At 39.2% G+C, this 16,029-nt stretch overlaps 1 protein-coding gene across 2 annotated transcripts in view; it reads left to right on the plus strand.

Annotated features, from left to right (window-relative positions):
• LOC138011782 (gamma-aminobutyric acid receptor subunit alpha-1-like) overlaps positions 1–7,913 on the plus strand; it is a 30,124-nt gene extending 22,211 nt beyond the window's left edge. For both annotated transcript variants that reach the window (XM_068858960.1, XM_068858959.1), the window contains exons 7-9: positions 2,244–2,372; positions 2,934–3,283; positions 4,243–7,913. In XM_068858960.1, the coding sequence (XP_068715061.1) occupies positions 2,244–2,372; positions 2,934–3,283; positions 4,243–4,509 (746 nt within the window). In that variant the 3' untranslated portion in view covers positions 4,510–7,913. The remainder of the gene's footprint in view (positions 1–2,243; positions 2,373–2,933; positions 3,284–4,242) is intronic.
• The last annotated feature ends 8,116 nt before the right edge of the window (positions 7,914–16,029 follow it).

The following is a 16,029-nucleotide window of genomic DNA, read 5'->3' on the forward strand; positions in this document are numbered from 1 at the left end:
TTTTTAATTGAGCACAAAGACGGATACAGATTTTTTTTTTTTTCAATTTCGCGTGAGCAATCCCTCGCGCGTCTACTTGATTGCAGACCAATCAGAGGTGTTGTGGTCATCAGGCCTAATCTGATTGGTCATCATTTCGCGGGACCTGTATTGAAAATTGAAATAATACCGTAAATTGATGGAGCAAGGCCGAATGAGAGAGAGATCGGCACTTTTCGGTATAATGGTCTTCTGATAGGTCTTCCTTTTTTCATAAGGTGTTGTCAAATATTGAAATTAGCAAGTTAATTCTTGAAGCGGAAACTAAATAATGACTCCTCTATAGCATGGGTTGAACTAGGTCCAAGGGATTCGCGCTAGCGCGGTAGATCGACTATTGAACTATAAAAATGACCTTCATGGCTAAAATGACCTTCATGGCTAAAATATCAAAAGGTCGGCATTCTCGTGTTCAGTAGGAGATAGTGAATTTTTAAGTCACGGCGTGGTTTCTATGGCATGTGATCATAGAAATAGTAAATAGATTTAGCCAAGCCTAAAAGCGGAGCTCCTGTTTCTAAACCCAGAAGGCAAAAAGGTGTATATGAAAATAATTATGCTTCTGCATAAAGTACACAATTAATCGTAATTAGTGTATGCAGTTTACAGTGATCAAACACCTCTGAGCTGATGACGGCAGTAAACAAACAAGCCTTGCAAACAATCAGCAACAATTATAATCAACAGCTAAAACTGAAATTACATGCACTGTCATGAATCTCTTTCACAACATTTTCCGTTTGAATGATAATCTTTACACCCTTCAGTCTAGAACAACAACAAAAATCTTACTAATTATTAAGTCAATCTAAAGCGTAGAGAATTCGCTTACTCCACTGCAATTTCACAGGCAAACAAGCAGCTCACGACTGGACATTCCTTTTACACAAAAAGCCTATAAATGTGATAGTTGAAATATGCCAGAATTCTTGTCAACACAGAATTGCAAAGGTTTTCAGGCCAACGTTTTTTTTAGCGAGTTTTACAAAATGTGTGAGGCAGCGAGGTATGCATTAAGAAGGAAAACATTACCTGAAACCTAACCGTTGTAAATAGGTGTTTTGACTCTCGCTTTTTCTCTCAGCTTTACGGTGTTCTTCGTCTTCTCTCGAGGCTTTCTTCGCTTAGGTTTTTCAAATTCTTCTCTCGTGCTCCTTCCTGCTCTTTATCCCGTTGCTCGTCACTAATATGATTTCCCGCCAGAAAAACGCGGGTTGCCAAATGCAACGCTGCCACACGATTTTCCGCCAAGGAAAATTGCCCGATCACTGTCGTCCCAGAGGGTTTTCTACCTTCCCACCTCCACCCCGACAGTCTGTTCTGGCTGACGTCATAATCAAATTTTCTCACATGGATAGATTTCCCAAAAATCTTACCCATGGTGCTCCCATGGTGCATGCCGTATTCGCCGCATACGTGTGGACGGAAGACAAATCTGCAAAAAAAAAGTTGCGAATTAAGAAATATCCAGATGCGTGTGGAATGGGCCTTAAACCCATGTTCTTTAGCCATCGTAGCTCAATTACAAAGAAAACACAAACAGCAGTCGCCGTGATAAACAAGGTAAACCAACGCATTTTGTAATTAAAGACTTAACGTTTGGTATGCTGGGCAACAGACAAAAAAACAACCGTTACAATGTTTGAAAACTACTTATATATTTATTTATTTATTTATAAAATAATTAGGATAGTACGCGCACTCTCATTGGTCAATAGCTGTGTTTAGATGAGAGTGTGAAAACACGGCTGTGACATCATACGAATTTTGATTGGTTGTGTATTGCCAGGCGGGCGTTCGTTCGGGGGTGCCTCTCGGGTTTGCATAACTGTCGAGAATTCTCCCAACACCCCCTTGTGTTTAGATGAGGCTATGGAAAAACGGAAAACGTCCTCCATTGCTTAAATAATAAGGTTCTACTTACAGTTGCTGCACATACGAAACGTCAAGTCTATACAAAATGCGTTGATTTACCGTGTTTATCATCGCTGTAATATTTGTTTAGAAGATTGACTAGGCTCTGGGAGTTAGGCGTTTCAAATCGGTTAATTGTCATTTGGGCCGTGAATGTTCCTGGCACTGAGGTGTTGAGGGGTGGGATTTGTGCAGTTGTTATGAGATATGACATAGAGAAATTTAAGCCCGGTAATAAATAAGGAGATGACTTGTATCGAGTGAGGATTTTTGTATCTCTATCACCATAGACGCCTACACTACTGATCAAATTATCTACGAATGGATTTCCGAAAACGTTAGTGTTGGAAGCAAAGAAATGGCTCAGTTTGAATACAAAGGAGCTAAGCTATCATCTGATGTGAAGAATTATAGCACTGGTAGGTATCTTTTTTTTTTGGTTTGTTTGTTTCTTTTGTTTCTTAGGGTTCAAAAACATCCCTAGGCTCATTTATTCATGTGTGACCATTTCCGAGATTATCTTCGGACTAAAGAAAGAAATGAAATGACGGTTGGAAATTTTAGCTTTGTTACGTGGGTTTTTAAGACTTTGAAAGATAAGAATAAAAGGTACAAGATATGCAGTGTTTTCACATGACGTCACGGCGGCCATGTTGGAGAAGTGAAACAGAGAAACAGCGGCCATGTTGAAGGAGTGAAGTATACTTTTGCGAATTGATCGAACTCTATTTTTATGAAAATTCTTTCTTTTGTGTTAGTATGCAAATATTGCAGCTGGTCACATGAGCGAACACACACTATTAAAAACCGCTGGAATTCAAAATCCACTATGTCGCTTGGTTCTGTATCCGAAGTCACGCTCAGCCTTGTGGCACGTCAAACAAAAATTAAGATAAAAAAAATAGGAGTTTACTTAGCCTATCAAGGGAACATAAATGCTGACATACGTTTTTTTTTTTTTTTTTCATTTCTGTTGCTAGGGAATTTCTCAACAATAACTGTCACCTTTTTGTTCCAAAGACGACTTGGTTACTTCCTCATTCAGGTCTATTTACCGGATATATTTCTTGTGATGCTAAGCTGGGTCGTGTTCTGGATGGACAAAGATGACATCGGCAACAGAATGGCTTTGGGTATCACCACAATTCTGACCATAATTTTCCTGCTCGGATCTCTGAATTCTGCGCTACCTCAAGTCAGCTATCCAAAGGCACTGGACTGGTACCTGCTGGTCTCCTTTACTTTCGTGTTCCTGTCTCTGATTGAATGCATAATTGTGTATATACTCAAAAAGACAGCGACTAAAAAGGATCGAAATATAAGCTACGAGGTAACGCAGTTTTTGTGGATTAAGTTGCACTTATATTTTTTGATGCTCCTCCCATTTTTACCTCATGGTTGTCATAATAATTCAGTGAGGTTCATTATCATTGTCATCATCATCATCATCATTATCGTCTCGATAACCAATTTACCCATTGCTGACAATGTCATTGTCATCATTGTCAGTCATCATTATCTCCATCGTCGTCGCCATCATCTTCATCGTCATGGTTGACGAAGTCATCGTCATCGTCATCGTCATCGTCGTCGTCTCCATGACCAATTTACTCATTACTGACAGTGTCGTTGTCATCATAATCAGTCACCATCATCTCTATCGTCGTCCTCATCATCATCATCATCATTATCGTCATCGTCGTCATCATTTTCATCATCGTCGTCATCATCATCGTCATTATCGTTGTCATCATGATAATCGTTGTCATCATCATCATCATCATCGTCATCGTTATCGTCATCATCCTCATCATCGTCGTTGTCATCGTCATCATCATCATCATCATCGTCATCGTTATCGTCATCATCCTCATCATCGTCGTCTCCATAACCAATTTACTAGATTACTGACAAAATCGTGGCCATAATTATCATCGTCATCATCATCTCCATCATCGTCATGATACCAATTTACTCGATTACTCACGATGTCGTCGTCGTCATCTTTATCGTAATCATGGTCATCATTTACATTGTTGTCATCGTCATCACTTACATCAACATCATCCTCGTCGTCATCGTCATCATCATAAACAACGTTGTCGTCATCATCCTGATCATCGTCATGGTCGTCATCATGATATTTTTCTGGACTACTGACAATGACGATGTCACCATTATCAGTCTTATTCATATTCCTCATCATCATCAACATCTCCATCATCGTCATCATAATTTCCATTGTCATCATCGTTGTTAATTGCTCATTCTACACTTCCATTCCTTTAGATCAACAAATTACTAACTGGATCCAACACTGATGTTGGCAGCACCGAGAACTGCAATGGACATGCGCCAAATGTGGACCCAGGAGACCTTGAAATGATTTATAGAGACAACGAAGTTGACAAGATATCGTCGGATGATTGCGAAGTACAAGGGAACACGGAAAACAAAAGCATGAGAAAGATGGCAAACCAGATTGATAACGTTTCGCGCGTGCTATTTCCTTTTGTTTTTGTCTTTTACAACATCTGTTACTGGACACATTACTAAACAGACGAGGGTCGTGTCCAGCGGCATCGCTAACGTTTTAGTTGTCAAAATTCCCTTTTAAATGCGCGATGAAACAAAAGGCAAGTCCCACTTGGAACTTTAAGTCGAATTTGCTTCTGTTTGAAAGCGGTTGATCAGCCATGGGTCTTTGGAAAGGGGGGGAAAGACGGCTGCAAGAGCTTCTTTTATGATTTTTGGCGTGGAAAGTCTGCATCATCTTTTCATAAGTAAAATTTGTATAAACGATGTATGCTTGGAGATAATTTATCGTCGGGTCCTCACATCTCCCACTAAGGTAGTTTACGAAACGACGACGACTTCGACAACGACAACGCCACAAAACAAGAATATGATTGGTTAAAAAAGGAAAAAATTGTGCTGCACGCATTTTAGCACATATTTTGCGGTACTCCGCACAACAACGACGTGAAATCACCAAATGTGAAGTTTTGACGACAACGTGAGCCACAATTATCACGTGAAATCGTCTAAATATGTTCCGAAAATTCCCCCTTTTTTTTCTCTAAATATCTCGATTTTTAACTAAATATCCCGAACATATCTGCTTTATAACCTAACAAAGTACAAAGGCCCGTTTAAGCAGTCTCAACATTTGCTTTAACATGTATTCAACACTTTGTTGAACCAAATGTTCGGAGCGTTTGACAACATTCATTTGTTGAAAGTGCAAAAAATGTTGAAAACTTGTTGAAAACGTTTTGAATCAAGTTTAAAGAGGTTTAAACTTTTTATTTAACATCGATTCAACTTTTCTTTGTTCTCGAAACACTCTGTTCAACAATAGACCATCTCCGAGTTCATGTCTACCTCCTCCTCAAAGCGAATCTAAAAGCGAAGTTTTTATTATGAAAATTAGTTTTCATTCACATGTGAAGTAGAACTACTAATTACTATCACAAGAACTTTGCACTTAGACTCCCTTTGAAGAGGAGGCAGACACGAACTCGGAAATGACCTACTGTAAAACACACGCATGCTCACACCAGGCCGCAAAAGTCCACATATGGCGAGGTTTATCTGGACCAGAGAGACTGTGGTTTCTAGTTCTTAGTTCCTCGCAATGAAATTTTGTGGAAGTGTTAGTTCTTTTGTTGGCGCAATGATGGAACCTTTTGAACGGCTCCTGCACAACTTTATTTTTGCGCCCAACATTTGCCAAACAGCCGTTCAACCTTTGTTGAACGAATGTTGGTCAAATAGTGAAAACGTTCAATGCATTAGCCTTGTGAGGCATACAGTAAAAATCCATTTTTTTTTTACTTCAATTCATTTTTGGATTTCATTATCCCGCAGTCTCCAAGTAGTTACCGATTGTTTATTTGGAGCATTCGGATATGTTGTTACAAATGGAGAATACTGCTACATGTTATTACTGCAGGCCCATATGGGACGATTGGTTAATTTTGTTTGAATTTCTGTCTCTGTATGTAGCATTTAACTTTTCTGGGAAAAAAACATAGGTGACTTCAACAATTTTTCCCTAATAAATTCTAAATATCACGATATTTTTATCTAAATTACTCGAGATTTTCTAGATATATCAAAATTTTCATAATATCTCAAAAAGTATCTGAAAAAATATTTGTGCCTAGGCCTAAGTCGAGAGCACGCAAATGTGACACTGTCATTTCATATTTTTACTCCGTAACTGCCGGCACCAGTTTATTTTTCGGACACTTCGCCCATATCCTACGACGTGAACGAGGTGGAATAATCACGAGAGATTTACGATCGTGCAAACTTATGTTTGGAGGTGACGTTTTCGTAAACGTCGCCGTCGTAGGTCTTCAATTCCTCGCTATCTTAGCCTGCAGAACAGGCGTTTTTTGGCAGGCGGACGCTTGTTCAACGTCTAAAGTTCGTAATGGGCCGCCATTTTGAAAGCACACAGCCGGTAGAGGATTGAGACGAGGAGCGGGGAAAGGGGCGGAGAGGCTAGAAAAAAACGCCTGCCAGTAAAGCCTGTTGAATTGACAAACACCCTTAATTACACTCTAATTAGTTAAGTCTGTTCAAATATAAGTGCTACACAGTCAACGTTTGCGTACGAGCGCCTTAGTAAGTTAAATTTATTACCTTTGAACAGGGTGATGGGCTCCTGCTTTGAAGTATCGCAGAGAAATTAATGATTTGGTTTTCTATTTTAAGTGTCTTAAGAATATATATAAATTAAAGATTTTTGATAATGTATCTTTTTGCTCTTGTACTAAACAGCTTAGAAATGTTGATCATTTAACGCTTGGTGTCCCTTTCAGCAGGACTGACGTCTTTAAGAATTCGTTTTTTGTTCGGATCTGTCGTCTGTGGAACAATTTACCTCTTAGTATAAGAGAATCAAATACCTTGTCAATCTTCTGTAAACATTTGATAGTTTTTTATTATGATAAGTTTAATGTAGGCCCCGTCCACACGTATCCGGAAATTTGTGAAAACGCAATTTTTTTTTTTTGCGAATACGGCTTGCGTCCACACGTATCCAGCGTATTTTCCGGCGTATCCGGAAATTTTTGAAAACGCTCTCCAGAGTGGAATTTTTTTTATCCGATACGAATACGTATACGTGTGGACGGTCGTATCCTCAAATTTGCGAATACGCTTACGTCATTCTCTTGGATCCAGTCTTCACGGCGAGCATTAAACAAACATGGCGTACAGCAAGGTTGTGTCTTCTTTGTTAATTGCTCTGATTTCTAGTTTGATGTCATGCTTTCAGATAAATGCAGCTGTGATAAATTTACACAACAAATACTTTTACTTTCGTGACCGTCAGCAGTAGTTCAACTTCATCATCGGTCCATTTATATGAATCAGCATACTTTTTCTTGACTTTTTCAGAAGATTTAGACATTTTTTTTGGGTGATAAACTACAAGCTTCGACTGTTTACACCTTGCAGTTGCTATGGCGCGGAAGAAATGACGCCAAATCGCAATTATGCGAATGCTCATTTCAGGATTATCTCCGGCAAAAGAACTGGGCACTAGAGCAAATCAGAAAATTTCCGGATACAATCGGATACATGTTGACGGCTGTAAACGATTCGAATACGCTGCGTGTGGACGCGAAAATTTTCGCAACCGCAAAAAAATATTTGCGGAAAAAAAAATTTCCGGATACGTGTGGACAGGGCCGTAGATTTTTTTTTTAACTTTACGTTGTATTTTACCCAATCATTGGTCCATTTATGGTAACTTTTAAGATAATTTTATTATTTGATTAATTATATGGATTTCTTTATGTTGTAATGATAGGTGGCTTATTTTTAAGGAGTCTGGTACTCTGTGTTAAGCCTACCTCAGATTAAGCAGTTGATTGATTTGATAGTCAAATATTTTTAATTGTAAATCTGAAACTTGATTAAATTAAATTGCTTGTACCCCTTGATTAGTTGCGCTTGATTGCATTTCGAGCCAAAAAAACCGAGATCGTTTTTTTACCGGAAATTACAAATTTACTTTTGCGAGTGCAAAGATATGTCGGAAATACGTAGGGAGCTTAAGCAACGACAACGGCGACGGCAACGAGAACGTCATCTCAAAATATAAATTTGCGTTATTTTAATCGCTTCGTGACTATTTCAACGTTTTTAATATGACAAGGGTGTGGTAATTCCTCAAGGATGAGACCAGTCGGAACGGCACTTCATTTTAGGCGAGAAAATGAAAATTTATCTTTAAGTGCTGACGTTCTTCATAAAACCAAAAACTTGGCTATTTCACGTTAATAGGGAGCTTTAGCAACGACGACGGGAACGGCAACGAGAACGTCATGTAAAACCATAAATTCACGTTATTGCGATCACTTCGTGACTATTCCAAGCCTTTTAATATGACAAGGGTGTTTCAGTCCCTCAGGAATGAAACCGTTACGAGCGGCGCTTAATTTAGGGGAGAAAAATGAAAATTTATCTCCAGGTGCTGACGTTCTCCATAACACCTCAAACTTGGTAATTTCACGTTGTTGCTTTGCTGACGACGGCAACGAAATGGACAAAGGTGAAAAACGCACGTGCAGGGCGTGCAAAGCTATTGTTTTTACCCTCTAAATATGCAAATTTGTGACGTTCTCGTTGCCGTCGCCGTTGTCGTTGCTTAAGCTCCCTGGTGATTTATGGAAAGCAACGGTGCCGCTTTGCTTGGCTTTCTTTGTTGTTGACCTGTTGAAGAGACTCGCTGTTAAAATTTGACAAATAAGAAACATAAAGAACCTTTCGCATGTACAAAAATCCTTAGAGTTCGGCCAACATCTGGTTGTAACGAAAAACAAACAAACCTTTGACCGGTCATGTCTCAACAGTGTGTGATTCGTCAACAATACGCGCAGGAAGATTTTGGTGCAAAGAAGTGCTGCTGTTTTTCAGCCGATCGAGGAAATTTTTATAACTTTTCCTGAATTTTCTCGGCAGAAGCAAAGATCAGTTGACATTTGCCGCTCTCTACTTCTTCTAAACTGGCGTCCGAAAGCGATATTAGCATTTAAACCCATTGAAGCGTCTTCGAATATCCAGGGTCGGCCAGTTGGGTAGTGGTATACCAGTAACCCGAAAAAAATTTGCCAAAATACCCAAATATACCCAAAATTAATGGAAGCATTGTATACTGTATACCTGAAATTCAAAGAAAGTGATATACCGAATACCCTTATTTAAGCTGCAATATACCGTATACCCGATTTAAAAAAACCCTCTATACCGTATACCCAAATACCCTGGCCGACCCTGAATATCTGATCTTGCACAATAAGCGGGCAAACAACTATCACACATGTGGGTTTGTTCGACATGATATTCTCCCTCTAACAAACAACTGGAAGATAAAAGTCTTTCCCAAGCCGGTTGGAAGAACTGCCAATAAATCTGTTCTGAAAAGCAGGGTTAATATGGCTTCTTTCTGTTCCGATCGCAATTCAAGCGATATTCCCAGTCCAGAGAGATCCGAAATATCTTCTTCGAGGGTCGAATCCACGCTTTGCAAATACCTTACATTCTCATTTGCGTTGTAATTCTGCCACGAAAGAACCGGAAGAAAATTATGCTTTTGATTGACAGGAGATGATCACCGCACCAATGAGAACCCCCGTCCAAAATTTGAAAGGGTTTTCCAAACGAACAGATAGTGCGAGCAGGCGTATTACTCTCCCCTTCCCCTCCCCCCACTACCATTTCATACTGTCCTCCTCTGACTGAGTGCAATTTTTTTGACTGGCCTCAGACCTCTGTTAGTCTTGCTATATCCAAGATGTCGGCCATTAGTTCTTACCAAAACAAAAATACGCCTGCTTTGCAGGCTACCGCTATCTTCGAGACGCGACGCGAGCGGCAACAAGCTTAAGAGCGGGAATAAAATGGTTAACTCAAGTTTTTAAACCCTTCCTGTGTTATTTCATTTTATTGTACTTCTACAAAGTTGCGTGAATTCAGGAAGAAAATTGAGAGGGACGATGTTGAAACTAAGAGATAAAATAAAATTCACCGATGTGCGCCCACGTTTCTGACATGAAACGTGACGTGAGGACGTTTCACGTTGCACAGTTGCCGATAACGTAAAAGAAAGTACTAAAGGTCGAACAGAAAGTGCAGAGCCACTGTTTTGATCATTAAATGCCATCGTTTTCGTTGTAGTTCGCCTCGTGGATCTTAAGCCGGCCGCACACTAGGAAAAAATAGCGCAGCGCCAATTCCGCCGCGAAGAATTCGCCTGGTGTGCGAATTAATTTTTATGCGCATTTTCTGCTGTGGAATAACGCTGAATTATATATCAAACCTGTTTGATATTTTCTTCGCTGCGAACTTTTCTGACGAATCTTTTGCCTAGGGAGGACACTGAACGAACTTAATTCTGGAGACGATAACCTCTTGTCGTCATTACACATGTCCGTGCAGGGTTAAAAGGACTGTTAGCGATGATGAATCAGTTTAAGTGGCTTAGGTCAGGATTAATGCAAAATACTTTATCACTGGGTTGCCATAAATAGCAATCCAGCCAGAATATGAATATAATTTCTCTGTTTTATTTTTATTTTTTTCCTGTGTCGAAAAATGGAAAAGTTGCGCAATCGGTCTTTCTTGTTGCTCCCCCGTTAAGTATTGCCTTCAGGCCTAGAGTCTTCTTCGCGTATCTTTGATAGGTTTCAGGAGGGGGAGGGGGAAGGGGGAAATGCGTAGACTTTATCTGGTGGACTGTGACAGTACAAACAATGGCGGAGAAGCCGGTATGACGCGAATGGTGTTTTATTGGATCTATAATCAAAATATACCCTTATGGAGCTCAACAACGGAACGTCAATTCGATAAACAACATAAGCGGTGAATAATGAATATCTGGAATCTTAAAAGCGACGAATAGTGGACTTATCATCTAGACTGAGTTAATAAAAAATTTCTTTTCTCTCACTGAATCATTGTATTCGTTTCTTTTGAGGGTACAATCGGTGAGTCTACTGTCCCAATATTCAAAAGCATTGTACTTGAGAAATTGAGATTCTCGGTGAAAAATAAATATCCGAGACGATAGCTTTCACTCTTCGTGTAAGCTACAAAATAACAGCACTAGCTGTGTGGCAAACAACACTGGCCCTGAATACGCTTGAATTCTTCGCGGTGAAATTAGCACCGCGCAGCTATCATGTCCTTCTCTATCTTTGGAACCTAGTATTTACAGGCTGTGCATCTTTCGAGTTCCTTTCTCAGCGTGCACAGCCTGGGCTTCCATGCTGAGAAGGGTAGCAGTATAAGTGAAGGAAACATGCCGAACATTCGAAAACAACAGTACAGGAGAATAAAGACAAAAATTGAAACAAAAAAAAAAGTTGGAAAAAATTAAAGACACCCCGATCCCAACCCCTACTCCGACCCCGGCCGCACGTTTTGGCTACTGCCGAAAATGACGTCTCCTTTCGCCAAGGCATTTTGTTGGTTTGCAAGTGACGTCACGACGGCCATATTGAGGTACAGAACAATGCAGTGAAGTGTCTTTTGGCAATTTGACTATTATTATGGGAAATACGCTGGGCAGTTTTCTATTGTTTTGTACACCAACATAGCCGTCTCATCTCGTGGATGCAAACCAAGAATAGGGGAATCTTCGTTTACATTTTTGCCTCATTAGAACTAGGCTGTCGTTTTCTAATCAATCAGCCGAGAATAGGTCACTTCGAAAAATACCATAATATTCTTTGTTTGTCCCTCCTCACCTCCCCAAGTTTTGCAAAAGTATTGCTTTCAGTTTCTCATGGTACTCACAATGGTACCAAGAGAAAACAAAAACAACGCTTATACAAAATTTTGGGGGACAAGCAAAAAGTATTATGGTATTTTCCGAAGTGCCCGATAGAGTACTGAATATTTAAGGTGCATTGCCTAATGAGCTATCTCTGAAAATTATTTGCACCAGATAATCTCCAAGCGACTATGTAAAATACATTTGTTTGCTACTCTGAGTTTCATGCTTCTTACAAAGCGAACATCAGGCAATTGCCAGAAATAAGGAATACTTAACAATTATTCCATGAGCGCGCGTTGGATATGAGATGGTGAATAGCCAACGAGGCGCAAAGCGCCGAGTTGGCTATAACCAGTCTCATATCCAACAAGCGCGAATGGAATAATTGTCTTATTAAATTCCTTAAACTCCAAAAATTTGGAAGTACGAAATACGAGCGAAGAAAGAGAGAAAATCCGAGGGAAATCGAAAAAACTGCGATGTTGTGTAATACCTTGTGGTCAGACAGACGTAGGCTCATCACAAAAACATGTCCTTCATCAATTGCCAGCAAGAACGCAAAAACAATAATTGCTAGTCGCGGTTGAACGTTTACTGTTCAATAAATCAATCACCCCCAGCCGAGTTGTTCGAAAACAACATGAATAATGTTTTAGCCCTAATATCAAAATGCAAATTATCTAAACTGTTCTTTCTAAAATTTTGGCAAAAAATAAGGGGAATGTGTTTACCTATCGTTATTCATGTCACGTGATCATTTCCAGTTCCTTCTCAAAACCTGTTTGTTTGATCAATTGGTGATATGATAAGGAGAAATTAGATGCTGGTCACTGTAAGGGTAAAAGGGCTCCGATTAAACATAGTAGAGTAAAAGTTGTATGAGTGTGATTCAGGATTCGTACTTTCATCCAGGTGATCTGGTGACGTAATTCGCAGGACTGGGGAGAAACATTTTAACGCCGTATCCCGCGCGCGGCCTTGAATGTTATTTCCGAATTCAACATGGCAGAGGTGAGGTTAGATCTCGGCGGTTTCCAATTGAATCTTCGTTAAGTAACGGGAAATGCGGGAGACACGGAATGATCTGTTGAGTTTTGGCGATGGAAATACTGCAGGAAATTTGGAAACAAAACCTAAGGCCGCGCGCGGTTGTGGGATACGGCGTTAAATTTTTTCTTCCCAGTCCTCCAAATTACGTCACCAGATCACCTGGATGGAACAACTGTGCCATGATTGCGATCACAAGAAGCTGTATGACGGATCTGACGCCTTTAGTTCATAATTTAAGCCACTTGGCTTCTCTAGGCATCCCTGCCATAACCGCACAGACATCTACATTAATTATTTTAACAACTTACGTAAGTGATGCAATTATTTATATTTCGTTACATACTTATTTTAAAACATATCTCTCAAAAACTGTGATGTGGTTGATGGCAAATGAGTAAAATGAAAATGAAAATACTTTAAGATATTGAGTTGCAATTCAATCCATCACCTTCCGTTTCCTTACAAACATGAATAACCTTAGAGAACCGGAAGAAAAAAAGCCTCTCTATAGCATTTTTCCCCCCAAGGAAGAATTTTAATAATAAAGTTTTTGGATTGTCAGCTGTATTTGCTTCTGCCATTTTCAAAATCATTTCTCTTAATTAAAAGAGGTTGAACTCGATGACTTGGAAACAATATCATCCCCGTATATATTCGTTAACAGCTTCACTCTCACCTCTTATTTATTAAATCTGTAAAATCAGATAACTTTTTACGAAAATAAGCGAATTGTTTCATAATCCTTCCAAAACCACTAATCTCGCGTTTGGAATCTTTCTGGAAAACAAATTAAAGGCATTCTTAATAAGTTTGCTGAATAATTATCGTCAAAACTCTTGTCGTTTTGTCCAAAAATAAATCAGACAAATATCGATTATGAACTCACATGCAGAATGTTTACTCTAAAACAACTATGTCATTAATTTCTTTATTCCATCTTGTGGTCAAACGTTTAATCCGTTGTCGTTTGTTTGTACAGCGCTTAATGAAAACGCTTTAAATTTATTTTTAATTGCCAACACAGAACGACTCTGTTTGTCTAAAGACTAAAGGCAATTAAAATAATACAATAAATTATGACGGATCTCAGCAAATGACATTGAAAAACTTGTTAGAATAGGGAATCGTTTGATGAACAAGTTAGCCGACTGCAAGGACGTGTCACGAAAATCATGGAAAACTGACTTTGACAAAATGTTGATTGACTAGACACATTTACGGTCCAAGAACCGACAAAGGCACTGATTATGTTACGAATTCGATGTTTAGTCTTCATGGTTGTTATTTTCTGTTGTAACAAGGCAAACGACGCTGCTTGTTTTAACGAAAACATTTGGCAAGTTGGTCTAAACGAAAACCATAAACTAAAGGGTCATTTATTGTATGAAATCCAGGTTATTTCGCCGATTCATTGCGCTGATACATGCCTCAGGGATAACAAATGCAAATCATTCACTTTTAAGCGAAAACAAACCAAAGAGGGTACTTATTCGTGCCAAATACACGATACCAAATGGACCGACAAAAGCGAGCCCGGTATGGTTACTGCCCCTTTTGCCGGATCAGACTTATATAATATCGGATTTGAAGACTTGCACAAGGTAAGTTTATATATGATTTTGGAATCTTTTTTTGGATAAAGCAGAACAAAGCTTATTCCCTTTAATTGAGTGTAAAAGATTCGAATTCCCCATAATACACTTTGTTTGCCCCCCAAATTTTGCATAAACTATTGTTTTCAAATGCTCTTGGGGACACTGCATATTCCCAAGAGCATTTGAAAACAATGGTTTATGCAAAATTTGGGGGGCAAACAAAGTGTATTATGGGGAATTCGAAAATAGAGAATTGGGCGAGTCCTTATCGAAGTATGGGCCTACCATCCTAAAAGAGTGTCACGTTGGTTTCATTTGCAAAGCATGGTGTTTATCACATGGTTCAAGATATCTTCCCTTTTAAAGTTTTGCTCTGTTTGCGAAGACGGGATGCGAGAGCCTGAAATAGATGTCCCCGAAAATACCAAAGAAATCCAAAGAAATGCAACCTTTTATCGAAGGTGACTCGGGGATGCTCGGAAAAAAACCGAGTTCAACCTTCGACCTTCCGATTACATGTTCGGGTGCTGTACAATCGTGGGAGCTATGCCACTAGTTTCGCCTGACAATTGTCCTGCTTCACTGCTAGGAATGGATTGTCTGAATAGTTAATTTTTTCAATTTAAATGAATAAATAAATAAATAGTTTATTTAAACCTATTGCAGTCTTGGCAACTGAATTACAGGTTGAGTGCGCTAGACACCAGTACAATACAATACACATAACAATAATTTGTCTGAACAGCTCGAAAGAGTCCAGAAACGAGCTTTTGGTATTATCTTTTTCAAACAAACCTACAGCAGGGCACGCGAACTTGCTGACTGCCCAGGGTTGGAAGTATGCCGCAATGATCTTTGTCTTAGAACTATAAAGAAAATTGACGGAAAGGGCCCTCTCTCAAAGCACCTGACAATGACGAGGGCCGTGAGCGCGCATGGACGTACCATGAGAAATCCTACCCACAGAACCCGATATAAGCGTAGAACGGAGCGGCCTAAACCTAAAACAAGCTTTTTTTCCTAGTGAAATAATTTCTTTTAATAATAATATTTAGAATCTACATTTTTATATAATCTTTATATTCAATATGTTTTTTAATGATTTTTTTTTTAAATTGTAAATACACATTGTAATTCCTTTTTAAATGCGAAAATGTGTTTCAATGAAACTATTTTTACTATAAACTATTATTATTATTATTATTATTATTATTATTATTATTATTATTATTATTATTATTATTATTATAAAATTTATCCAGGCCAGAATCCAGACTGAATCTATCAGTCCTGGTGGGGAGAAGACGATGCTGACTACTAGATCTAAGCGAGTAATGGCAGGTATATCTATTAATCTGCTGTTTATTAGAGGTTACAAGGGATGATCTGGCACAATGTTCGCACTGAAACGAGTGCACAATAAGTCACGTCTCGCGGCAAGAGTAGAAAGGCCTGCGCTAGCAAGTGCCACCTCTGAACAAACACCAGGCCAGATTATAGACAACTCCCTACTCTGGACTTTTTTCCAGGGCTGCAGACAGGTACTGTGGAAGCCCTGCATACACCACAGCAGCATATTTAATATCAGATCTTATGAGACTACAATAGATGGTGATTATATCCGAAAGCGGGGCA

The sequence above is a fragment of the Montipora foliosa genome, chromosome 7 (assembly GCF_036669935.1).
Source record: "Montipora foliosa isolate CH-2021 chromosome 7, ASM3666993v2, whole genome shotgun sequence".
Taxonomy (NCBI): domain Eukaryota; kingdom Metazoa; phylum Cnidaria; class Anthozoa; order Scleractinia; family Acroporidae; genus Montipora; species Montipora foliosa.